Source organism: Eleutherodactylus coqui, chromosome 3 (genome assembly GCF_035609145.1).
Source record: "Eleutherodactylus coqui strain aEleCoq1 chromosome 3, aEleCoq1.hap1, whole genome shotgun sequence".
NCBI classification, from domain to species: domain Eukaryota; kingdom Metazoa; phylum Chordata; class Amphibia; order Anura; family Eleutherodactylidae; genus Eleutherodactylus; species Eleutherodactylus coqui.
This window is the reverse complement of record NC_089839.1, coordinates 295,041,671-295,069,195: the sequence shown is the minus strand read 5'-3', so window position 1 is coordinate 295,069,195 and position 27,525 is coordinate 295,041,671. Positions and strand designations below refer to the sequence as shown.

General features: G+C 49.9%; 1 protein-coding gene across 3 annotated transcripts in view; it reads left to right on the top strand.

Annotated features, from left to right (window-relative positions):
* The window catches only part of FGGY (FGGY carbohydrate kinase domain containing), a 272,803-nt gene that overhangs the window by 164,522 nt on the left and 80,756 nt on the right, over positions 1 to 27,525 (top strand). For all 3 annotated transcript variants that reach the window (XM_066597753.1, XM_066597754.1, XM_066597755.1), the window contains 2 exons: positions 1,535 to 1,655; positions 7,979 to 8,073. In XM_066597753.1, the coding sequence (XP_066453850.1) occupies positions 1,535 to 1,655; positions 7,979 to 8,073 (216 nt within the window). The remainder of the gene's footprint in view (positions 1 to 1,534; positions 1,656 to 7,978; positions 8,074 to 27,525) is intronic.

Sequence of the window (27,525 nt, the reverse complement as noted above, 5' to 3'; positions counted from 1 at the left end):
ATTTAAAAAATGAAAAAAATTGAAGTTAAAGAAATCCTTTTCCAGGTCGTCACATCTAAAAAATGTAAAACATGTTTTTTAATCTAAAAATTGTTATCGCTACTCCCGTAAAAGTCCGATTTATGAAAATAGCACATTATTATTCCTGCATGTTTAACTCCATCAGAAAAAAAAATATGCATTGGCAGAATTGTGCTTTTTTTGGGTCACTCCGTCCCCAAGAAAAAAGTTGTATGTTCCCCAGAATGAAAAAGTGGTGAAAGAAAGCAATTCCTTTTTTCTTTGTTTTTTTTTAAGGTATTTTATTTTTTTTAAGTATTACTATATAAAAAACCGTATACATTTGATATTGCTGTTATCATATTGACTAAAGATTCGGGGGGCGGCGGGGGGCGGGGAGCGGCGGGGGAGAGTGGGGAGGAACGGAGGGGAGATCTCTCTCTCCCTCTCTCCCCCCCGCTCCCCGCCGCAACTCACCTGTCACCCACGCCGGCCCCCGAATCTTTAGAGACAAGCGGGGAGATACTCGGCCAAGGCACTACTCGCTCGAGTAATGTGCCTTAGCGAGTATACTCGCTCATCTCTAATATTGACCCACAGAATAAAGACAACGTGTGATTCTTACTCATGGAAGGGTTAAAGTGATATTCCGAGAGTTGATTGGTGGGGGTCCACTGCTCAGGATTCCTGCCATTGAGCTGATCATCCGGCCCCATTTTAGTGCAGCAGGGCCGGAAGTTGTCATCGGTGGTCAGGGCCAGAAGTGTAATAGAAGTGATGCCTCGTATTACACTTCCAACTCTGACTGCAATGAGGAGCCGAAAGTGTAATAGAAGACATTGCTCCCATTGATTTGAACAGTAGTGAAGCTGTCTTTTACACTTCCAGCTCTGATCATCGACAACAACATTTGTCCCACAGACAGCAGGCTGGAGGATCAGCTGATTGATGGGCATCCCGAGCAACGGACTTCCGCTGATCACCTGTTGACCTATCCTGAGGATAGGTCATCAATAGTAAAAGTCCTGGAATACCCCATTTAACTCTCATTGACTTCTATGGGAGTTCCGTAAAACAGCGTAGTTCAGTTAAGTTGAGCTGTTTCCATCCTCCCGATCCCCCTTAACCCCCCACAGTCACCTCATTCAGGCAGTGGAAACCCTAACTCAATAGAGGGGCAGGTTCCAGCGAGCTCGGCTGTTTCTGTCATCCTAGCCACCTCGTAATCAGCGGTGTTTCCATCTTGGCCATGCTTGGCTGAGATGGAAACACCCCTTTAAGCCTTTTATGTACAATACCATGTTTTGAGTTGGTGTATGTGAGCCTGTCATATGTGATACTGTCTACTGAGCCAGCGTATCTAAGCCTTTTTGTAATATATACTGACCTATAGTATCAAAGATGATGTATGTAATACTGAGATCCACTGCCGTATCTAAGCCTCTCAGGCGTGATACTGTCTTTAGAATACTGACTGATGATTCCTACAGCTCAGCCATCCGCTCCCTCAATGAGTTTATTCTCTGTCTCGTAGTTGGGCACCAGACACATATTGGAAGCAATGAAATCTTCTGGCCACAGCATCGGCAGCTTGTTCTTATGTGGGGGGCTCAGGAAGAACCCCCTCTTTGTGCAGATGCACGCGGACATTACTGGTAAGTCCATAAGAGTCAGTTCACAACTAGCAGAAAGTTTCTGAAGTTCCACAGGAATCTGCAGGGAAATAGGCAGCAACACATTTGCATCGGATTTTAGGCGTTTTCATGCAGATTTGATCCTGACTGCACATGACCGGGTCTAATTCTGCATGCGGGACCCCACAGCGGAATCTAACCCCTGTGCCCAGCCGGCATCTGTACGTACCTGACATTCTTCCTCCTCCCCACTGCGGATGGTCTGCAGAGCTCGCCGTTCGACATGCGCAGTACAGGTTTTTTTTTAAACCCTCTTTTCCCGCGTCGTCGCTCTGTGATGACTCGGGCACCCGCGACCTTTCCGCAATGTCATCGCGGGAGGGCCACATGTTGGACGTCTTCTATTGACTTCAGTGGAAGCTGTTCGTGCGGAATCTGCACTAAAATAGAGCATGCGGCGATTTTTTTTCTCCATGCTCATCTACAGGAAAAAACACTTTCCCATAGCATGCTATGAGCAGTACGGAATCCAGAGGCGGACGTCCAGTTTGTATTCCGCAATGCAAATCCCGCCGTGTGCAGCCGGCCTTACTTAGAGGGGCGTTTCATACGCTGGTCTAAGCAAACTACTGTATGCACTTGGCTGATTGCAACAAATGTATTAAAAGGCATGCAGCTCTAAATATGTTAATCACCTCCGTACGCCAGATTGAGACCTAAACCAGCTCTGAGTTGACTAAATTCCAGCATTACTTTACACCAGTTAGGTAAATTATAATAAATCTGTTCGCCCGTGGGGTCACGCCCCCTAAAAACAGGCCCTGCCCACTTTTTGAAAGTATCGTAGGGCTTGGTGCCAAAAAGTCACCATTTTTACATGTGCACCAAACTGTGACTTTGGTACGCCAATGATTTGGCATTCAGAGAAGAATCAGCGTGCCCCAATAATTTTCAAATCTGCAGATGTACGGGTAGGCCAAGGCAAAATTTACAACAAATGGTTTTGGCCATTCTATTGAACTCAATCTGGAAAATCAATGTCCGAGTCTGTGTGTCACATGCGGATTATGATGCAAATTTTGGTGCGGGGATGGAGGGGAAATCTGACTGGGGTGTCTCCATACCCATCACAGGAGGAAGCGGGGCTGGTGAGATGGTCTGTGCCTGTGTCATGGTCTGGGTCAGAGGCGTAACTTGAAGTTTCTGGGCCCCAATGCAAAAGCTGTAACAGGACCCCCGACTATAATGGTTTACTCATAGTACTGGGCTCCCTATATGGAGAGGAGAGGCCTTATGGGCCCCCTAAGGCTCCTGGGCCCGGGTGCAACCGCATCCCCTATAGTTATGCCAGTGGTATCCCAAATTGTAGGTCTAATCTACAGTCTTACCAAATACCTAACAGTCACGGATGTTCACTTGGCAACAGATTCACCGGAGCGAAGGCGGAAGGACCAAAGAATTAATAGACTCTGGCTTGGTGCAGAAGTAAGTAGTGTGAAGTCTGTAATCACACCCGCAGGGCTAAATTAATGCTGCTGACCTTCCTCTTATACCCGTAGGGCACACTGATCCTTCAGCGGAGCTCCCTGCATGCATGGCACTCGGCCTACCTTTCGGGTTCCGGTCGGTGGTAGCGTGCCAAACCCCACCGAACCCCCAGTCCTCCTCCCTCTTGAAGGCTTAAGTACAGTTTAACAAGCAAGATATTCTAACTGTGGAAACCATTTAGTAAAGTAGCGTGCCCCCCCCCCCCCCCCACACTCATATTGATTAGCACCAAAATACGCTACATGTGAACTAGGTTTAGGCTACGTTCCCATCTGTAGAGGAAGCTGGCTGTAGATCAGGCATACAATCATGCATATTTCGTCTAGTAAAATGCCGGCTGGCCAGAAGACGACTGAACGTACCCCGTTATAGTCAGTAGGGTCCATTCAGCGCCATTCAGTTGTTGAACCTGCTGCAGATTCCATGTGGATTATTTCCTCACCATGTGGATGTCATATTTTTTTAAATCTAATGGCTTGTATTGTAAATGCAGCGGATGTTCCTGCATGGACGGTTTGCAACATTTACACCGCATGTGAACACGTCCCGAGGCCCCTTTACACCAGCATGCGTGGGCGTAGCGTTTTGTGGAATGAACTATGCTTTATTGCGTGCGCATCGGTGTATTCTACTGTACTGTTTGCGTCCGCAAGACATGTTGATTTCCATGTGGCAAACAAAGACGCAAAGATTGGAATGGCTAATTAGTCTTAATGAGTTCCAGATGTATTATTTGTCAAGCGGAATTCCGCAGGGTGTCACGCACCTCCTTGCATATTTTACACACATTTGTTAACACCCCCCCCCCCCCCCATGCCCCCATAAATTCTATGGGGACCTTTGGTGCGCAAATATGCAGAAAAATAGAGCATGCTCTATTTTTTTTGTACGACTAAAATGCGTGCAAAATACGGAAATGTGAATGAACCCATTGAAATCAATGGATTCTATTCTCTGCGTATTTGCGTGTGCAAATACCCCTATGCCAAGCCAGCGTATGCGATTTAGAATCAGTGACACTTGTCTGGTTTTTACTTTAGTGCAATACCAGATACAACCTATAAACGTGGGTGGCGCTGTTCCTGGAAAATAGCAGCCGTTATAGAAAATGTTCTTACTCTAACATTCTGCTGATTATTTGAGCTTGTTTTCCCCCTATCAGCCCTGTTATCTCCCCCCAGGTGTCATCATCCTCTGGAATGTCCAGTAGAATTTACCCGGGGGCGATGTGGAAACTATTTTGTTTGTTGCTGGGATACCTGGGTAAAACAGTTCACGGCCCGGACAGCAGTCCTGTCTGCTTCCAGGACGGGGAATCCCTTGTTTTTGTTTTCTTGGAGAAAAGTCAGAGTTTATCAGCAGCGACTGTTTCCCTCTGGTTTCTATCTCCAGTTTTACTCCACTGTTTACTGGTTACCATGGAAACGTCAAAAGTTTCCTGCAGGAGATACATTGTATGTTCTGTTTCTGGCTGCAACAATCGGCTTCTCTGGAGTAACAATGTGGAATATTTTCCAGCTTGATTCTCCCACAGAGGACGCGGACGGGCGCGGGGCGCGATCCTACGTGGCGGGGTTTTTTCTATTTTAGGTCCAAATTTTAGCTTTGCGTAAACAGAAATGTAGGATATTTAAAAAATTATTCAAGGACATTTATTTATTGCTGGCGTAAAGAAGTACATTTATTGTTAGTGACCCACTCATATAGCGCGCATGGTCTATATCTGCATTATTTTACCTATCGTTCTCTACATTGCGTCTGAACGGCGTTCAATGCGCAGCGCCGCTAAGAGACGGAGCAGGGAATTACAAAGAAAAAAGAAATTAGTCACACTGCACATGACAGCATGCGTGAGATACGCAGTGCACAATCACTGCCCCACGCAGCGATAGCCGGCTCACAGCGGTAATACGCGTTTTACACATGCGTCCCTGTGAATGAGCCCGTAATGTGTTCCACGCATTCTCTTTTGCATTGCATGCACATTCGCCCCTATTGACTTCTATGGGGAACTTTGTTGCACAAATATGCAGAAAAATAGAGCATCCTATGTTTGTCTTTGCGCCACCAAACCGCGCGCACGAAATACGGAAATGTGAGCGAACTCTTTGAAATCAATAGGTTCTGCATGTGCAAATACTCCCGTGTGAAGTCAGCCTATTATAGTGTGTATTTACACAGATATTAATCATGCGCAAGTTCATTGCAAGACGCGCAGAACTCATGCAGACTGAACAGCAACCAAAAAAAGACGGAAAAAAAAGTGCGAGAACAAAAAAAAAATCGCAGCGCGTCCTATTTTGGGGTGATTCTGTTCAAGAATTGGACATTATTTCTAATGGGAGATGAAAAAAAAAATCCCACTTGCATGTAAATATGACTCATGTGGATGCGATGCATTTTCCCCATTTTTACTATTGAAGCAACATGCGACGTTCACACTCATGAAAAAACGCATGCGAAAATCGGATGTACAGCCATGCATTCTTCTCTTAAAATGCATTGCAATCGCATGTAGAATCGCCGGTTTACAAGTGCGACAGCCATATGATTTTCTCGGATTGATATCTCGCCAGTGTAAATACAGCAAATTTACCCCATTGTGGTTTCCATTGCATGGGGCCTTTCTTTTTTTTTTAAAGGGGTGTATCAAAATCGACTTGTTTCCGGTTTTTGTTCCGATAGACATGCATAGAAACTGAAGACCGCTGGGCTTTGGCTTCCAGTTTAAAGTACGAAATGAAAACGGATTACAACTAGAGATGAGCGAACGTACTCGGTAAGGCCGATTTCGCAATCGAGCAGCGCAATTTTCGAGTACTTCACTACTCGGGTGAAAAGTACTCGGGGTCGCTGGGGGGCGGGGTGTGGCGTGGTGGAGCGGGGGGTAGCAGGGCGGAACAGGGGGGAGCTCTCTCTCTCCCCCCCCCCACTCCCCTCTGCAACCCCCCGCTCACCCACAGCGCCCCCGAGTACTTTTCACCCGAGTAGTGAAGTACTCGAAAATCGCGGTGCTCGATTGCGAAATCAACCTTACGGAGTACGTTCGCTCATCTCTAATTACAACATTTCCGTTTTTTTAACGTTGCTGTCAATGGAAAACGTAAGTAAATAAAAAGCTATCCTCTCGCTTCGCTTTTCCTTCCCGTTTAGTTGCTCCGACAACGCAACAGTTAGGCCGGATTCACACGAGCATATGCGTATGAACACACGTATTTTGCTGCATGTCTGCGGACGGGCGTTGCGTATTTTCTGAACCTTTTTGTGCACGAAAATCCTGCGCATTTGTGCGCGCCAAAAAATTTGCAACCAGGGACAGTTAGTGTAATGAGTTCTATACGGGCTCTTGCCCTGCACAAATGCGCAGGAAACATAAAGGATGATGCATATTGTTTTGTGCGCATGCAACCCATGCGAACATGAATATGTGTATGAGAACCCAATGATCCCAATGGGCCTGTTTCTATAAGCGTATTCTGCACGCAGCATCCTCTATGTTCCTGCGCATTTATGCACGTATTGAACTAATTACACTAATTGTCCATTTAAATTAAAGCAAGCATGGTAACTTTTTTTTGCGCATGCGAAAAGTACAATAAAACACGTAAATACGCAATGCCCATTGCACAAATGCCCATGTAAATGCCCAAACCCCCTTGTGACAGTGGGGTGGAAATGAAAAACGCCATTTATACGCTGATACATTTCTTCTATGTCATTATTGTAAACAAAGAGCAAATGAAATCTAAACTTCGATCTTCCAAAGGCTCCTCACATACAGAATCCACGGCCGATTGTTTGCCTTAATATCCTCCGCTCCAACTACCACAACACAGAGATCCCTATCTGCATTTCTCATTATTGCTGACATGGGACATCAAAGAAACGGCATCTGATAAAACATGTCGGCCATTATCAGGGACTGATACATTGTAGCATTTGTGGTCACCAGTGATTGATATGGCGCCACCTACATCCTCTAGCACTAGTTGCTTCAGAGGATGATGTCATAATCTTCCAGGTTAAAGGTCATGTAATACTTCATTAAGTTCAGGACAAAAATATTTTGGGATTTATTATAGGTTGCTTCTGTGTAATAATTGTAATAGTTTTTTTGATCAGTTGGTTGATGCACCATTAACAGTGTATTTACTGTATGGAGGTAGAAAAAATGTCTTATAGCGATAATAATGTACATTTAGCCTCGAAAATATGCCTTAGTCTAGTGGCAGAGACAGCCCATATACATCTATAAAAATGAAGCTAAGGTGTAATGTTTGGAATGCAGCCTATCAATTCACTAGAAAACAGTGACATCATTGAAAAAGCAGCCGGCCCATTCGCTGGAAAGCAGTGACATCACTGATAATGCAGCCAATCCATTCACTAAAGGCTGGTGACATCACTGAGAATGCAGCCAAGCCATTCACTTAAGGCTGGTGACATCACTGAGAATGCAGCCAATCCAGTCACTAGAGAACAGTAACATCACTAAGAATGCAGCCTATCCATTCACTAGAGAGTAGGGACATCACTGAGAATGCAGCTTATCTATACACTAGACATCGGTGCCATCACTGATAATGCAGCCTATCTATTCCCTAGAGAGCAGTGACATCACTGAGAATGTGACCTATCCATTCACTAGAGAGCAGTGACATCACTGTTGTATTATATAACCTATTTGTGTTTATCCATTTATTGTAAAGGTTACAATAAGGTAAGATTAATCAATCTACACATATCCTGGATACAGTGAATTGCCTTTAACTGAGCCCCATATTTCTGCTGTACAGGTCTTCCAGTTGTCTTATCGAAAGAAGTTGAGTCTGTTCTTGTGGGAGCCGCCATCCTCGGTGCGTGTGCATCTGGTGATTTTACATCCATTATGGTGAGTAATTGGTTCCCAACAATCCCCCGTGCCCCCTCTTCCCATAGAGTTAGGTTTTATCTCCGTATTACACGGGCTTTCTGCCTTAATAAATTAACAGACAAACTATAGAATTCTGAGTTTATCTCTGGGGTGTGGGGGGGAGAGAGGGGGGAGGGGGGGTGGGGCCCCTGCGGAGCCCCCCTTCCTTATGGCCAGGGGGGGGGGGCCCTTCCTTATGGCCTCATGTCCACTAGGAAATTCGGGCCTGCGCGGATTAACCATGCAGACTCCCGCAGCGGGTCCCTCCTTTCCCGCGGACATGAGGCCTATAAGTTGATTTTACTAACCTGTCCGGACGCTGCTAATCTGCCCTCCGTCGCGGCCGGATCTTCTTTCCTTCTGCCTGGCGGATGTGCTCGGCACTTTCTTTTTAAACTCCTGCTCTCCTGCAGCAGAGCAGAAATTCAGCTGCGGCTGTGCCGCGGATATGGACGGCTTCCATAGGCTTCAATGGAAGCCTGCGGGAGCCGTCCGTGCGGGAAACCCACAGAAAATGGAGCATGCTGCAGGTGTTTTCTTGCACATGCGATCCGCGTGGCAGAGAAAAAGGACATCCACAGGTATTTACCTACCTGCGGCTGTCCAATGCATCCCTATGGGCGCGGATCACGTGTGCAGGACACCTGCGCGGCTTTGCTAAATCAATTTACCTAGTGGACATGAGGCCTATCAACTACACAGCATCTTCTTCTCTGGAAGCCCCAATATATTCATACATTAAGACCAGCTTCACACGGTTGATAAAATCGTGCGGGATTGGTGGGTTTTGAAATGCACAAATCTCACACTAATATAAACCCTATTCTTTTACACATACATTACTTATCCTGTGCTGATCCTGAGTTACATCCTGTAGATCTTTTTATTATAAAAGTGAAAAACATAACAATAAACAGAACATAAATATCGCTCACTTGGCATAAGACATAAACATAAAACAAAAACAAATTATCACATATTAACTGTACTTTGCCTTACTGCAGGACAAAAGAAAAAGGTCCATCTGGTCCAAACAATACACGCAGCACACTACACCAACCTGCACTCCAAACTACACTCACTCATCCTCACCAATACATATACATTACATACTACATATAACAATAAACCCGCATGTAAGAAAACATCCCTAACTCACAGGATCCAGCCTGAAATCCCAAAAGAAGAAAGAAAATATGACTAATAACCGAAGCAATGATATAACAATAATGCAAACAACAACGAAAGTAATAATAATAACAATAATAAGAAGAACAACCCAATCCCTTTTTTTTTTTTTTTTTTTTATATTTTATTTTTTTATTTTTATATTTTTTTTTTATTTTTTTATTTTTTATTTTTTTAAATGCCCACCACCTAAAGAATAAAACCTTACATAATCCTAAACTAACCCTATACCCAGACCAAACCACCACACACCCCAACCAACCCCCTACGGTGCAGCCTGGGAGCCACGCCTGCATCCCAAGTCCGTGCTCAATGTCTATGTCCAGGACGAGCCGAGCTGCACCGCATACACACACCCTGCCCGCCGCAGCCTGAGGGCCACGCCCGCACCAACAGTCCGTGCCCAATGTTCATTGTCCGGGACGTGTCAAGCTACGGCTGAGGCATAAATCCCCCCTCCCCTCAATAAGCCCCCACCCAACCTATCTATAACCCCTAACCCTATATACAAAACAAAACATATAACATATCTTATATTACACCACTATAAACCAACACTACACATTAATACCCGAAAGCCTAAGGTTCAGTTACCTGCAGCCGTACATACTTTATCTTTGACCGAAAACAAAAACTCTACTAGTGTCACACACAGCCCTCCACCAGGACTGGATATGATAAGCCGGGCACCGACCAAATAGAGAAAAACTATCCCTATAGTTAATCTGTCCCTACAATGTCCCTACTCCTTCCCTAAAACTTACCCCCAGAGAAACTGTCCCTACCTCTCCCTATTCTGTCCCTACAAAGACCCTAACAATAAGAAGACTGTCCCTAACGAAATACAAACCCTCTCCATAGGAGAGAGGCCTTAGTCGTGCCCAACCTCTCATAATCCAGAGAGCGCACCTTCACCAGGTCACCCAGGATGTTTCTATTCACCTCATCCACGGGGAGGATTTTCTCTTCCGTCGAAACTAAACACCGTGCGTTCCAAATGTGAAACCTGACTACTAGGCTGACTAAGAATAAAGTGCACCGGTCCCTGCCACCAAGGTCCCCGAATACCCCATAGACCCATTCCGCATACGAGAGGCGTGCCAACCTGGGCCAACCAATGGAGGCTCCCACCCGTTTGTACACCTCTGTATTAAAGGGACACTGAAGCAGGAAATGCTCCATGCTTTCCAGTACGTTGCTGCACTCCTGGCGGGGGCAACCCCTATCCACCAGAGGCCTGCTCTTCAAGTTGCCCCTTACATACAGTCTCCCGTGGAAACAGCGCCAAGTCAAGTCCCAAAACTTCAAGGGGATCCTGTCAGAATTCAATAAACGTAACCCTCCCTCCAGGTCCCGACTTGGGCAGTCCTTGAGCGCCAGGGGCTTCTGGAAATGGGTCAACAGAACCCTCTTATCGAGGAGTTTCCTCGACAGAGTTCTGATCTCCCACATCCCCAGACCCCACCGACGTATCATCTTCAGAACCACGGTAGCGTAAGCTGGAAGATGCCCGTGCGGCGTGCGAAGATCCTTCACTCGCCCTCCTGTCTCCCATTCCTGGAAGAAAGGTCGAAGCCATCCCCAACAGGAGAATACCCACAGAGGAGCCCTCTCTTGCCAGAGGTTGCCTATATTGATCTTAACAAAGGTGTTTACGAGAAACACCACGGGGTTGACCATAGATAACCCCCCTAGTCTCCTCGTGCGATATGTGACATCTCTCCTAATTAGGTTCAACCTGTTCCCCCACAACATTAGGAAGAACAGGTTGTAGACCCGGGTCCAGAGAGGCTCTGGCAAAATGCATACGCTGCCCAGGTAGATGAATAAAGGGAGCAGGTATGTTTTGATCAGGTTAACCCTTTCCCGAAGGGTCAAAGACCAACCCTTCCACTGGGCCACCTTCTGAGTGGCACCATCGAGCCTGACCACCCAATTTTGCATGGGGTAATCTCCCCGGCCGAATTTGATGCCGAGAACTTTAGCCGAGTCCTGGGGCACTGGAAGGGTGTCCGGGAGACTAAATGTAGGATCTCCCCTTCCTAACCAGAGACTTTCGCACTTATCCCAGTTGATGCCGGACCCGGATGCTTCCGAGTAGCGATCCACCTCTGCCATCACGTACTCTGCCTCCCCCCTTGAGGACACAAAGACGGTGACGTCATCAGCGTACGCTGCCACCCTGAGGGTGGTTTCCGGCACCGCCCGATCCATCCCGACCCCCGCCATAGGCCCACCATCAATCATCCTAAGGAAAGGATCAATGGCAAACACGTACAGCAAGGGGCTCAGAGGACAACCCTGACGGACGCCAGACCCAACCTCAAATGGGTGGCCGACCCAACCGTTCACTAGCGGGAAAGTCTCAGCCCCCGCGTACAATGTCTTGAGCCAATTGACAAACCCCACTGGCAGGCCATACCTCAGAAGAACAGACCAGAGGTACTCGTGATTAACCCGATCAAACGCTTTGGCCTGATCCAAGGACAGCAGGTACCCCTCCCAGTGACCAGCCCTACCCTGCTCCACTGCCTCCCGGACACCTAGAACAGCACTAAAGGTGCTACGGCCTGGAACAGAGCAATGCTGGGCACCCGAGAGGAGCCGGGGTGCAAACTTGACCAGCCGATTAAACAGCACTTTTGCCAGAACCTTCCTGTCCGTGTTGAGAAGTGCTATGGGACGCCAGTTCTCAATACGGCTCGAGTCTTTACCCTTTGACAGAAGGATCAAAGCCGACCTCCTCATTGACTTTGGGAGAGTGTCCGAGGAAAGACACTCATTGAAAACCTCAGTCAAGAGGGGACTCAAGAGGTCCTTAAAGGTCTTATAGTACTCAGATGTTAAGCCATCCGGTCCTGGCGATTTTTTGAGCGCAAGCCCATCAATCGCCAGTTTAACTTCCTCTATGTTGATCTCCTCTGTCAAAACATTAAGGGAGATGTCATCCCCTGGCTCAGGAACAGCTTCAGCCAGGAAAGCCGACATCATATCTCGATCTAGATCCCTCTTTCTCAAAAGGTGCGAGTAGAAGGATCTGATGACTTCCAGAATCCCTGATCTGGACCTGTTCAGAGATCCCGTACCGTCGATCAGTCCAGTGACAACTTTACGATTCACTGACATCTTGCAGTTTCTGTAAGGGTCGGGCGAGTGGTACTTCCCGAAGTCCCTCTCAAAAACCAAAGATGCGTGCCTATTATACTGGCACCCTTTGAGCAAAGACTTCACTCTGGAGATCTCCTCGCGGCGACCTCCAGTCGAGACAAGATGCTCGAGTTTCCTCCTCAGGCCCTGATAAAGACGGTACTTACTCAGGCTCCTGAGGCTAGAGAGCTGGCGGAAGAACCTCGCCGCCCTGATCTTGAACATCTCCCACCACTCTGACTTACTGCTACAAAGATCCAGTAATGGTACCTGGCTCTGCAGAAAATCCTCAAAGGACTGTCTTATCTCTGCTTCCTCCAGGAGTGATGAATTCAGCCTCCATAAGCCTCTACCCATCCGGGGGGTCTCTGCAACATTCAGGGAAAACAAAATCAGACAGTGGTCGGAGAATTCCACCTCAACAACAGAAACTGGTGAAGAGATGGCTTCCTCCTTCAAATAAAACCTATCTATTCTAGACCTGCACTCGCCTCTATAATAGGTGAAACCCGCGTGGCCTGGGGTGTGCCGGATGTGGACATCCACCAGGCGAGCTTCGCTAGCTATGCTATTAAGCGCGACGCTATCATAAGTCAGCTTGCCTAGGGAGCCTCCCCTGTCACGGGTCCTCGTGACTGCGTTAAAGTCACCCCCAAAGATCACCTGCCGACTGGTAAAAAGGTACGGCTTGATCCTCATAAAAAGATCCTTGCGGTCCCGCTTGGTTTGGGGACCGTAGATGTTGATTAGCCGAAGCTCTTGTCCCTTCATGAGAACATCCAGGATCAGGCACCTCCCTATTTCTAACTCGATAACCCGTCGGCATTCAACCGCTGCGGTAAAAAGTACCGCCACTCCGCTATATGGCTCGGCCGCAAGAGACCAGTAAGATGGACCAGACCTCCATTCCCTCCTTGCCTTATGCACCGCTGCCAGATTTGGCAGCCTGGTCTCTTGCAAAAACAAAATGTCGGCTTCAACGCGGCCGAGAAAATCAAAGGCCGCAAATCTAGCCATATCAGATTTAATGCTGGCAACATTAATGGATGCCAGCGTCAACGGAGTGGGTGCCGCCATCATTGGTGATCGAGTTAGATGGCTTTCTTCTTCCCACCCCCCTTCTCATCAGGGTCTGAGGATGACCCCTTGCCACGTTTCTTGGACACTGAAAGGTCCATGGCAAGGGGCTCCTCAACCTCGTCCTCCTTGCCACTGGGCTCTGGGCCAGCCCTCCCCCTGGAGGTCACCAAACCCCCACAAGAGGAAGGCTCAGCACCCCCTGTAGGCCCCACGCTTGTCCTGGATACCTCTGCCTCCTCCGAGGACGAGAGAGCCTGGTACCTGTTGGAGAGCCCAACAAGAGGAGAGTTTAGATTGCCTTCCTGCACCTGGCCCGTTGCAGGGGAAGATTTCCCTTCCCTTTTTTTCATTTTCTTGGAGCCCTGCTTGCGCTTTTTCTTTTGCCACTCATCCTTGCCCTCACCCACACTTTCATAGTGGGAAGAATCTGAATAAGTGGCAGCCTCCTCCCTTTGGATCCTCCTGACCTCCTCATCCAGCTCCCTGTCCCCTGGAGCCTCAGCCACATGATTTGCGTCCGGAGCAGAGGCCAGCATTGACCCACCTGCCACCTGGGTTTCCACCAGCTCCCTGCCCCTTCCGCGCTTCTCTTGGCGCCTTAGCTTGGCTGCCCCAGCATGTTTGTTCTTCATTAGCTCCTGGGCTCCATCGCCTCTGCTGGTCCCCTCCCCTGCAGAAGCAACCTCACGGCTCTCCTCCGCTGGGGCCATGACCGCATTGGCGAAAGAGCGCGGACAGCGACTGAATGGGTGACCGAGGTCACCACACAGGTGACACCTAATCTCTGCACAAGATGCCGCAAGATGGCCTACCTCGCCACACAGAGCGCACTTGATGACGTTACAGGCTGCACTCAAATGTGTGGGGTCGCCGCACTTGTGACAGAGCTTCGGCTGCCCCTGGTAGAAGGCCAAGATACGATCCCTGCCAAGGAAGGCCGCGGATGGTATGTGGGCCACCGAATTCCCTGAACGCTTAAGTTTTACCATAAACGTCCAGGCTCCGGACCAGATGCCGTGCTCGTCCCGGTTCTTATTGGGCATATCCACCACCTCTCCGTACCGACTTATCCAAGTCATGATATCATAACAAGAGAGGGACTCGTTACGAGTCAAAACGGTCACTCTCTTGACTCCAGTCTGGCGGGTTACCACTTGTGCAGTGAAACCGCGCCAGCCGGGCTCGTCCTTCATCAGCTCATAATTCCCCCAGAAGAGCTCCAGGCCCTCCGGGCGAGCAAAGCTGATGTCGAACTCAGACGTGCCGTAAGGATGGATCAGGGCATAGATGTCATTTGCCCTGAAACCCATCTTCAGCAGAAGCTCCACCACCTTACTCCTGGATGGGCACGCGTCATTGCCTCTCCACTGAAGACGAGCCACATTCCTACGGCCAATGTCCTGCCCGGTTGTCGGCAGGGACCAGACGGTCTCCCCCCTTTGTTCTCGGAAGGCACCAAGACCGTGTCTCTCCACCCAGAGAGACAAATCCACAACTCTGCCCCCTACATTCATCGAGCTCTCCCCTCTCCTCAAGGCCTCCAGGAGGCGCTGTTGCAAAACGCCGTCCCCAGAGCCCAAAGACGAGGAGGACGCATCCCCCCTCCCTCCAGCGGCGACACTGGCATAACTTCTACCAGATGTTGTCGCCGCTGGAGGGGCGACTGGATCCTGACCCACCCCCTGACTACCCTCCGAAGCCCCACCCACCTGTACACAAGATGGCATACTAACTGGGGAACCAGGGACACCTGGAGTTCCCAGGGTCCTTGCAGGAACAGGGGCAACAGGGACAGGGGCAGCAGGGGTACCAACAGCCACATCCATTACCTCAATCGCCTCTCCATTAGCTGCTGGACCAGGACCCTTATTATTTTTACCCTCTTTTTTCCCTTTTTGCCCAGAGGGCAAGTCCATGGCACCTCCAGTGGGTGGTTGGAGATGCACTTCAGCGGATTCAGTGTCTGGCCTTTTTACATTTTTCTTTACTTTAGTTGCTGTAGCTCCGCCCACCTTAGCCACTCTGGGAGTTGTAGTTCCTTCAACTTCCCTTCCAGGAACAGGAGCATATTTACCATGGGTGGGAGGATCGGCAGACCCGGCCACCACCCACTGCGCCCCCTCTGCACCTGAAAGGCGCTTTAGGGACACAGGCGGGACAGCCAGGCCACCACAGGTGGGACCTGGCGCCGGATCACGCCTCCCTCCCACTGGGACATGACCAACAGCACCAGCACCTCTGGGCTGGCCGCGACCCTTTGCTTTCCCGACACTCTTTTCTACCTCCTTTATTCCTCCATTCCCACTACTGGCACAAGCGGACTTGGAGTTTTGGGCCGCATTAACCCTCTCTTCCCCAGTCCCCTGCACCGGACCCACCACAGAGCCCGGGACTAGGAGCTCAGGGTTACCACCCTGGTCTGACTTTGCAGCCAAACCAGAGTGCTTGGTGACATAAACAAATTTTTCTTGTATATATTTTTTTTCCTTTTTCCTCTTCTTCTTGCTTGAGGTGTCTGGGGGCAAATCATTCCCAAAATGGAAGGACTGCAGCCTCTCTGGGGACTCTTGCAGCTGAATCTGACGCATTATCAGCGCCCCCTCTCCACTGCTGCTGCAGCTGTCATCACTGTCCTCCAGGTCAGATTCACCCGACGTGAGGGGCAGGCTCACCTGTTCAGCTGGGATGCTGGGCCCAGTAGTCCCACCTGGCAGCGAAGATTGCTGCTCACCAGAGCACGCAGCTCGCCCATCCTGAGCACCGTCAGATTCACCCGTGCTGCTGCTTGAGCGCCTGGCAGAGCGCTCTTTAATGCCACCGCTGCTCACCAATGCCATTTTGCTAAACCTCTCATCATTTAGCAGTTTCTCTTTGAAAGGCCCACTTCTTTCCAGAATCCTTTCCCTCTCCTCCTCATAAAAGTCTATGGCGTCCTCACAGGCTTCAATCTGCCGTGATATGGCCAGTTTTCTGGTACGGGATCTGGCCCGCTCCGCATCATAGCGGGCAATGCGCAGCTCCTGCCTATATTTAGTCAGCTGCCTCCCGACATGCCCAAAGTCTTTCATGTATTTGGCAATACGGGTTGCCACATCAGTCACCGACTCGCCCTCCTTGCGATCGGCCCAACTTGCCTGCATATTTTGTTTTTCAGCATGATCCTCCACTCTCTTACTCTGGCTGCGAGTCCTCTTGGGCTCCTCCAGGGGAGTCAGGGTGACATTGCTGCCACTCTGACCAGGTGTTCTCCCCTCCTGGGGTGCAGTCCTCCCTCCCCCTGACCGAAGCCAGAGGGAGGAGGTCCGGGACTCCATGGCTGGAGCAAGCCCAGCACCTGTAACCTTGGCTGGGTAAGATTCCTCTCACTGCTGACCACACCCTGGATCCTGCAGAGCTCTCACACACCCAACCTTCTCCAGAGATGCACTCACTATTCTGCTGGTGGAGTCACTGTGTACACACATTACTTATCCTGTACTGATCCTGCGTTACATCATGTATTATACTCTGGAGCTGCACTCACTATTCTGCTGGTGGAGTCACTATATACATACATTACTTATCCTGTATGGATCCTGAGTTACATCCTGTATTATACGCCAGAGCTGCACTCACTATTCTGCTGGTGGAGGCACTGTGTACATACATTACTTATCCTGCAGCAGAATAGTGAGTGCAGCTCTGGAGTAAATTGCAGGATGTAACTCGGGATCAGTACAGGATAAGTAATGTATGTACACAGTGACTCCACCAGCAGAATAGTGAGTGCATCTCTGGAGTAAGGTGTGGTTTGTTGGAGCTCCTCAGAGAACCAGGGTGTGGCTGCAGTCCCAGCTGGAAGCCTGTTTTGGATCCCAGGATCAGTGCACTCATCTGGGCTTCTTGTTCTATGGAGCCACGCAATTCCCCCCCACCCGGCTTCGGTCGGAGGGGGGGGAGTGCTGAGAAGGCAGCGACAACACCATCAGCGGCGCTGGCGGCATACGTGGTTTCAGCAGCAACAACCAGGAAAGCCGGAGCAGCTAGTAAAGCTGCGAAGAGACAGGGTCCGGGTCGCAGGCGCAGTGACATGGCCCAGCAGGTTGGTGCAGCCGCATCTGACAGCGCCGGAAGCGAAATGATGACCCGCAGTCAAACTCGCAGCCAAACGCTCAGCAAAGGAGGTAAGCCGCAGTGGAGTGATCGCAGGAAAGGGGAGTCGGTGGTAGAGCTGGCCTCCCGTCTGGCCACCAGCATGGCGGACTATGAGCGTGCGGGGAGAGAAATCCTCCTGCAGAAGGAGAAGCTGCGGTCGGCCAGGTCGCTAAAGGACCAGACCGCCGCCAAAGGCAAGAAAGATGCAATAAGCAAGACTATACAGGACTGTAAAGATTGCATACAGAGCTGCAAGGAAGAGAGGGACAGGATTCTGGAGCAAAGTGGTCCCTTTAGGGAAAAGTTACTTAACGGTGATAGATTTTCCAAAATGGCATCAGGATACAGTGGTCACAAGGAGGCTGATCACTCCAGCGATGGAGACAGCGGTGGTGACTGTACTGACGAGGATGCCTTTGAGGATAGCCTGAGGGAGCAGCCTGTCTGCTCAGGAGAGCAGACCCAGAGTGGCACTACAACCACCAGCAGTCTCCGGCCGGAGCAGGTTGCGCTGCCTCTAACCTCCGGGGATTCAGATCCAGAGGAAGATAAAAGCGATGGGGGCGCTTTAATAATGCAGCAGATAAGGCTGTTGGAATCCCCCCCTAATATGAGCGGCCTTCAGTTTGGTGATGATTTACCAGAAGAGGATGTGAAAATCAAGACAAAAAAAGGAAAAAAAAAGAATTTGGTGCAGGAGAAATTTGTGTATGTGACGGGGGGCGCTGGTCTGGCTGCAAAGTCGGATCAGGGCACCCCCACCCTGAGAACCCCGGTTTCTGACTCTGCAGTGGGTTTTGAACATGGGAACAGGGATAGAGGAGTTAAACTGGCCGGGTCCTCTGTCCCTGTTTCAGTTAGTGCAGTGACAGAAACAGCCAGCAGGGCGGCCAGCACAGGACAAGGCAAGGTGGCAAAAGAATTTGGCAGTGGCGGAACTGCCAGCACCAGTAAGGCCAGTGATGCGGAGGGTGCTGCGGGGTCGGGATCGGGGGTCCCCCGTGCGACAGGTCGGTCTGCAGGGGTCCCTCAGTCTAGGTCCCAGTCTAGGTCCCAGGCACCCAGTGATGCGGAGGCTGCTGGCAAAAGTAAGGAAAAAAGCAAAAATAAAAATACTAAAAGTGCTGGAATGCAGAGTGCTGACCATGGGGGGGTCATTACGGTGGTTGCAGCTGCGCAAGATGGGGCAGCAGTGCCACCCCCAAGGTCTACCAAGGCCCAAAATAAAAAAGCTGCTTCCAACCCAAAGTCTGGTCCAGAGGGTCTTGGTATGAAAGGTCTTGGTATGAAAGGTGTGGATATGTCTGGTGCGGCCCGTGTGTCTGATGCTCCGACGCACTCGGAGGCACGGGCTGCAGCTACTGTTCCCGGCACAGGGGCACCTACTGTAAATATAGGCACAGGTTCTAGGGATGGTCAGGGCACATCACAGGTTCCAGTCGCCCCTCCGGTGGCGACCACAGCTGGTAGGAGTTATGCCAGTGTCGCCGCTGGAGGGGAGGGGTCCTCCTTGTCTCCAGGCTCTAGAGAGGGCGTATTGCAACAGCGCCTCCTGGGGGCTCTACGGAAGGGGGAGAGTTCAATCACAGTTGGAGGAAGAGAGGTGAACCTATCTCTTTGGACAGAGAGACACGGCTTAGGAGCCTTCCGAGAGCAAAGGGGGGAGACCGTATGGTCCCTACCAACACCCGGGCAGGACGCAGGTCGTAGGAATGTGGTCCGTCTTCGTTGGAGGGGCAATGATACATGCCCCCCGAGGGCGAGAGTAGTGGAGCTTCTACTGAAGATGGGCTTCAGGGCGGTTGACATCTTTGCCCTGATCCATCCCTTCGGCACGTCTGAGTTTGACATCAGCTTCGTTCGCCCAGAGGGGCTAGAACTCTTCTGGGGGAATTACGAGCTGATGAAAAGCGAGCCCGGCTGGCGAGACTTTGCCGTCCAGGTGGTGTCTCGCCAGAACGAAGTCAAGAAGGTGACCGTTTTGACTCGTAACGAGTCGCTTTCTTGTTTTGATATTATGACGTGGCTCGGTCGATACGGAGAGGTGACAGACATGCCCAGAAAGAACCGGGATGAGCACGGCATCTGGTCCGGGGCCTGGACATTCATGGTCAAGCTGAAGCGTTCAGGAAACTCAGTGGCACACATACCTTCTGCAGCCTTCCTCGGCAGGGATCGTATCTTGGCCTTTTACCAGGGGCAGCCGAAGCTCTGCCACAGGTGCGGCGACCCCTCACACTTGAGCGCCGCTTGTAAGACCTTGAAGTGCGCTCTGTGTGGGGGTGTGGGTCATCTAGCCGCCTCCTGTGCAGAGATTAGGTGTAACCTGTGTGGTGACCTTGGTCACCCATTCAGTCGCTGTCCACGCTCCTTTGCCAATGCGGTCTCAGCACCTACGGATGGGGGCCACGGTGCGGCCTCTGGGGGTGAGGGGACTAGCAGAGGTGGAGGAGCTCAGGAGCCAGGGAAGAACCGGCAAAAGACGCCTGCTGAGCAGAGGCGTCAGGACAAGCGCAGACGGAGCAGGGAGCTGACAGGAGCGCCCACAGCAGGTGGATCAATGGTGGCCCCTGTTCCTGAAGCAAATCTCGCGGCTGAGGCTTTGAGGGACAGCGAAGTGGATGAAGAGGACAGGAGGATCCAGAGGGAGGAGGGAAAGACCAACTCTTCAGATTCCTCCCACTATGAGAGTGTGGATGAGGAAGGAAAGAGGTGGTTAGAGAAACGGCGTAAGCTAGGTGCCACTAGGAGAAAGCGAAGGGGGGATTCAAGATCTTCTCCCACCCCTGGCCAAGTACTGGAAGGAGAAGCCTGCTCGCCTCCAGTTGGACTCTCCAATAGGTACCGGGCCCTTCAAGACATCTCTTCCTCCTCTGAGGGGGAAGCGAAGGGCAAGGTGCCTGGGGCAAAGAAAGGGTCAACAGGGGGCACTGAGTCTCCTCCTCGTGGAGGCCTAGTTCCTTCCGGGGAGGGGGCTACTCTGGAGCCTGGAAACAAGGACGATGGGGTCGGGGGATCCCCTGCTATGGACACATCTGTGTCCAAAAAAAGAAGCAAGGGGCTTTCCTCCGACCCCGAAGAAGCGGGTGTGAGGAAGAAAGCCATCTAATTTAATCACTCATGATGGCGGCACCCACTCCGCTGACTCTGGCATCAATTAACGTTGCCAGCATTAAGTCAGATACGGCTAGATTTGCGGCCTTTGATTTTCTCGGCCGCGTTGAAGCCGACATTTTATTTTTGCAGGAGACCAGGCTGTCTGATTTGGCAGCCATACATAAGGCAAAAAGGGAGTGGAGGTCAGGCCCTTCCTACTGGTCTCTTGCGGCCGAGCCGTATAGCGGAGTGGCGGTACTTTTTACCGCAGCGGTCGAATGCCGACGAGTAATTGAATTAGAAATGGGAAGGTGCCTGATCTTAGATGTCCTCATGAAGGGACAAGAATTGAGACTTGTAAACATCTATGGTCCCCAGTCAAAAAAGGACAGGAAGAGTCTCTTTATGAGGATCAAGCCCTACCTTTTTACCAGCCGCCAAGTTGTCTTTGGAGGTGACTTTAATACAGTCACAAGAGCCCGCGATAGGGGAGGCTCTGGAGACAGGCGGTTGACTTTTGATGGCGTCGCACTTAATAGTGTAGCTAGCGAGGCTCGCCTGGTGGATGTCCACATCCGGCACACCCCAGGCCACGAGGGGTTCACCTATTATAGAGGTCAGAGCAGGTCTAGAATAGACAGGTTTTATTTGAAGGAGGAAGCCATCTCTTCACCAGTGTCCGTTGTTGAGGTGGAATTCTCCGACCACTGTCTGATTTTGTTTTCTCTGAATGTTGCAGAGACCCCCCGGATGGGTAGAGGTTTGTGGAGACTGAATTCATCACTCCTGGAGGAAGCAGAGATAAGACAGTCCTTTGAGGATTTTCTGCAGAGCCAGGTACCATTACTGGATCTCTGTAGCAGTAAGTCAGAGTGGTGGGAGATGTTCAAGAGGAGGGCGGCGAGGTTCTTCCGTGAGCTCTCCAACCTCAGATGCCTGGACAGGTACCGCCTGTACAATGGCCTGAGGAGGAAACTCGAACATCTCGTTTCGACTGGAGGTAGCCGCGAGGAGATCTCCAGAGTGAAATCTTTACTCAAGACGTGCCAGTATGACAGACACGCATCCTTGGTTTTTGAGAGGGATTTCGGGAAGTACCGCTCGCCCGACCCTTACAAAAACTGTAGGATGTCAGTGAATAGTAAAGTGGTCACTGGACTGATTGACAGTACGGGGTCCCTGAATCGATCCAGATCAGGGATTCTGGATGTCGTCAGATCCTACTACTCGCAACTCTTGGGAAAGAGGGATCTAGATTCGGAAGTGATGTCGGCTTTCCTGGCTGAAACTGTCCCTGGGCCAGGGGTGGACACCTCTCTTGGCGTTTTGACAGAAGAGATCAGAGAAGAGGAAGTTAGACTGGCGATTGATGGGCTCCGGCCCAAAAAGTCGCCAGGTCCGGATGGATTAACATCTGAGTATTATAAGACCTTCAAGGACCTCTTGAGTCCCCTCTTGACGGAGGTATTAAATGAGTGTCTTTCCTCGGGCACTCTGCCAAAGTCAATGAGGAGGTCGGCCTTGATCATTCTGTCAAAAGGTAAAGACTCGAGCCGTATTGAGAACTGGCGTCCCATAGCGCTTCTCAATACGGACAGGAAGGTTCTGGCAAAAGTGCTGTTTAATCGGCTGGTCAAGTTTGCACCCCGGCTCCTCTCGGGGGCGCAGCATTGCTCTGTTCCAGGCCGTAGCACCTTTAGCGCTGTTCTCGGTGTCCGGGAGGCAGTGGAGCAGGGTAGGGCTGGTCACTGGGAGGGGTACCTGCTGTCCTTGGATCAGGCCAAAGCGTTTGATCGGGTTAATCACGAGTACCTCTGGTCCGTCCTTCTGAGATACGGCCTGCCAGTGGGGTTTGTTGATTGGCTGCGAACTTTGTATGCAGGGGCTGAGACTTTCCCGCTGGTGAACGGTTGGCCCGGCCGCCCTTTTGAGGTGGGGTCCGGCGTCCGCCAGGGCTGTCCTCTAAGTCCCCTGTTGTATGCGTTTGCGATAGATCCCTTCCTTAGGAGGGTTGATTGTGGACCTATAGCAGGGGTCGGGATGGACCGGGCGGTGCCGGAGGCTACCCTGAGGGCAGTGGCATACGCCGATGATGTCACGCTCTTCGTGTCCTCGAGAGAGGAGGCGGAGTTTGTGGTGTCGGAGGTGGACCGCTACTCGGAAGCTTCCGGGTCTATGGTCAACTGGGATAAGTGTGAAAGTCTCTGGTTAGGAAGGGGGGATCCTACGTTTGATCTCCCGGACACCCTTCCGGTGCCCCAAACTTCAGCAAAAGTACTTGGCATCAAATTCGGCCAGGGGGATTACCCCATGCAAAATTGGGTGGACAGGCTGGATGGTGCAACTCACAAGGTAAACCAGTGGAAGGGTTGGTCTTTGACCCTTCGGGAAAGAATTAGCCTGATCAAAACATACCTGCTCCCGTTATTCATCTACCTGGGCAGCGTATGCATTTTGCCAGAACCTCTCTGGACTCGGGTCTACAACCTGTTCTTCCTAATGTTGTGGGGGAACAGGTTGAACCTGATCAGGAGAGATGTTACATACCGCACGAGGAGACTAGGGGGGTTGTCTATGGTCAACCCCGTGGTGTTTCTTGTAAACACTTTTTTTAAGATCAACATAGGCAACCTCTGGCAAGAGAGGGCTCCTCCGTGGGTCTACTCCTGCAGGGGATGGTTTCGGCCCTTCTTCCAGGAATGGGAGACAGGAGGGCGAGTGAAGGACCTTCGCACGCAGCACGGACATCTCCCGGCTTACGCTACCTTGGTTCTGAAGGTGATACGCCGGTGGGGTCTGGGGATGTGGGAGATCAGGACTCTGACGAGGAGGCTCCTCGACGAAAGAGTCCTGTTGACCCATTTCCAGAAGCCCCTGGCGCTCAAGGACTGCCCAAGTCGGGACCTGGAGGGAGGGTTACGTTTACTGAATTCAACCCGGGTCCCCTTGAAGTTTTGGGACTTGGCTTGGCGCTGCTTTCACGGGAGACTGTATGTAAGGGGTAACTTGAAGAGCAGGCCTCTGATTGACAGGGGTTGCCCCCGTCAGGAGTGCAGCGACGTGCTGGAAAGCATGGAGCATTTCCTGCTTCAGTGCCCCTTTAATACAGAGGTATACCAACGGGTAGGGGTCTCCATAGGCTGGCCTCAGCTGGCACACCTCTCCTATGCGGAGTGGGCTTATGGAGCGTTCAGAGGCCTTGGTGGCAGGGACCGCTGCACTTTATTTCTAGTTAGCCTAGTGGTCAGGTTCCACATCTGGAGTGCACGGTGTTTAATCTCGACGGAGCTGAAAGTCCTCCCCGTGGATACGGTATGTAGGAACATCCTGGGTGACCTGGTGAAGGTGCGTTCTTTGGAGTATGAGAAGCTGGGCACATCTAAAGCTTCTCTCCTATGGAGAGGGCTTGTATTTCGTTAGGGACAGTTTGTTTTTCTTAATTTTCTAGGGGCAGAGTAGGGAGAGAGGAGGGACAGGATAGGGAGAGAGGAGGGATAGGGCAGGGACAGTTTTCCATGAAGGGTCAGACTGAGGGGCAGACTAAGGACAGTCTAGGGCAAATTAGGGAAAGAATAGGGAGAAAATGCAAGGGATAGTACATTAAGATATCTGTGCCCGGCTTATCACCTCCAATCCCGGTGGCGGGCTGTGAGTGCACCATAAAGCTTTTTGTTTTGATTTGGGCAAAATGGAGTGAAGTAGGGCTGCAGGTGAGCCGACCTTAGGCTTTCGGGTTATGTTAATATATATCGTGTATGTCATGTATATTGGTTATTGTATGTTTTATATGTATATATTCACGTTCTGGGTGGTAGTTAGGTTGGGTGGGGGGTTGGGGGGGAGTGGTTTCACGCCTTGAGCCGTAGCCTGGCACGTCCCGAACATTGAACTCTGGGCACGGACTGGTGGAGCGGGCATGGCCCCCAGGCTGCGGCAGGCAGAGTGTTGTACAGTTTATATATATTAAAAAAAAAAAAAAAAAAACCCTGGTGTGGCTTGGCACGTCCTGAACTTTAGAACTCTGGGCACGGACTGGTGGAGCAGGCATGGCCCCCGAGCTGCACTGGGGACCCAAAAAAAAAAAAAAAATTTTTCTTTAGTTATTTTTGTATGCCGGTCGGCTTGGTCTTTATTTTCATATTTAGTTAATTATTGGTATATATATATGTTATGTTTACGTTATTGCCTAATTTTGTTTATGATGGGGTTTCAGTGCGGTACGGCTGGACCTGTAGTTTTAGTTTTAGTTTTCTCTTCTGGATAGCTGATGCTCTTCTTTTAGGTATATTGTGTTTCGCTTTGAGTGTGTGTGCGAGTGTACAGCAGGGGGGAGGGGAGTCCAGACATGGGGTTTCTTTTGTTTGTGGACCATGGACTCTGGGTGAAGGGCCTTATCTCTGTATACGGTTGTATTATTATTATTTACTATTGTTACAGTTTGCTTTTATTGTTATGTTTCATACTTTTATAATAAAAGATCTACAGGATGTATCTCAGGATTAGTACAGGATAAGTAATGTATGTACACAGTGACTCCACCAGCAGAATAGTGAGTACAACTCTGGAGTATAATACAGGATGTAACTCAGGATCAGTACAGGATAACTAATGTATATACACAGTGACTCCACCAGCAGAATAGTGAGTGCAGCTCTGGAGTATAATTCAGGGTAAGTACTGTATATACACAGTGACTTTCTAGTGGCATCAGAAGTGATTCTGCAGCTAGCGCTCAGCTATGACTGGACCCTTAATGTATTTTCTTTTCATGTCTATGTAACATAGCGGGGAGCGAACCTGTTTTATTTCCCCAGGACATTGGTGCGTGGAGCTCGGACTCCGTAAATCACACAATGCAGGCAGAGTTAGGTGTTATTAACAGCAACCTGAATGACCTTCTCTTACTGCTCTCCAGACGCCCCCGTAAACTACTGCACTGTGTGTGGGTAAGGGGGGCTACAATACAGTACAACCACTCAGAATTAGATGCTTTTATCCAGTTTCCTAATGTTCTTTATTATGAGCTTATTAGACCTCGGCTAGCCTGCATTTCCTGCCATGTGAAAAATGGCGTAACTTGGTCGCATTTTTGACCACAGCTGGTTTTGATGCTGGGCAACAAGCAAATTAGAGCCGCCAGATTGCTATTTTTTAGACAGCTCTCCTCTTAACTGCAGCCCACATAATAGCGCTATATAGTGCCAAGATAATATTGCTATATACAGCCTACAAAGTACAGAGAATTAGTCAGGGGAGTACACCAGGGGGTGGTAACACAATCAGATGACAGGTGAGAAGGGGAGGAGTCAGGCTATGCAAGAGTCGCGCTGTCTCCGGCAGCAGGATGAGTAATGTGCCAGCTGCGCTGCTGCCTGGAGTTCCCGGATGGAGGTTCCTTGTAACACACAGGGGCACTATTGCTTTGGAGAGACACAACAGAGTGTTAATACTTTGATGAAGGCACAAAGATGGCACTATTACTTAGAGGGGGGCAGAGTGGCATTATTACCTTAGTGGGGGCACAGAGAGGCTTCATTACTTTTTTGGAACCACAGAGAGGGCACTATAACTAAGTGGCATTAGGTATGGGGTACTATAAGTGGGGCCACAGAGGAGACCTTATTACCTACAGGGACCACAGGTGGGGCCATGGAGGGGGCGCTATAAATAAGTGTGGGCACAGAGAGGTGGCAATATAACTGAGAAGGGCCACAGATTGGACATTGTTACTTTATGGGGGTCATAGAGGGAATACTAGTACTATGGGGAGACACTGAGAAGGGCATTAAGATGGTGGCACTAAGAGGGGCATTAGGGGTAGTGGCAGGAGGAGGAGAGTGCAGAGATGAGTCGTGACTGGAAAAAGTCTTCATGGTGTTCTGGGCCAAATAGAGAAGAAAGAGGAGAGTGAATGACTACATTCAGAGGGCAGTCAGCTGGGATCACCTGCTATAACTGCACTGTAATCACTATCACTGTGACTGCACTATTTAGACCTAAACTGCTATACATAGAGCTGAGCCACTGTATCTTTACTTGCTGGGTTAATAAAGTTGTCTTAGGCCGCTTTCCCATGGCCGCGAAAATCACGCAAGATTTGTGTGTTGCGAGACGTTCCCACAAATATGCTACACTTGTAGGTTGCTTTGCTTTCACCCTGCTGTCCAGTTCATCCCAAACCAGCTCAATGGGGTTTAAAACTGTGCAGGCCATTTTTTATTCTTTGAAGCTTACTGGCTTTTTCTTGTCTTCTTAAGTAGTTCTGACATAACCTAGAAGTTTGTTTTGGATTATTGTCTGGCAGTAATATGAACCCCTGACCAACTAGGCGTACACCAGAGGGTATTGCATGGTGTATCAAAATGCTGTGTTGGTATCGCACACTCAGAAACCATCCTTTCACCTACTTAACCTTGCATTATTTAATGTGGTTAGAGTATAGATTATAGGTAAGTATACCTCTGATAGTAAGTTTATTTTGTGTGCTATTGCCATTTTTGGTTTCTGCTTCTACTGTATGTTGCTGCCATAGTCTAACGTGCACCTATAGATTTCTATTGAGATCTATTTCCATTGTGTAGTGCTGGCCTATTTGATCTTTCCTTCACCTACTCATCGGTGTACAAGAACCCTTTGTGATGTCTCGAAGATGTCAAACTTTGATTCATCAGTCCATAAGGCCTACTTCCACTCTCCAGTCTGCCTGGCCCCGGCAAGTTTTCTTTTTACTTTGCAGTCTTAGCACTGGCTTTCTTACTGATACCCGTCCGATCTGCAAGTCATCTC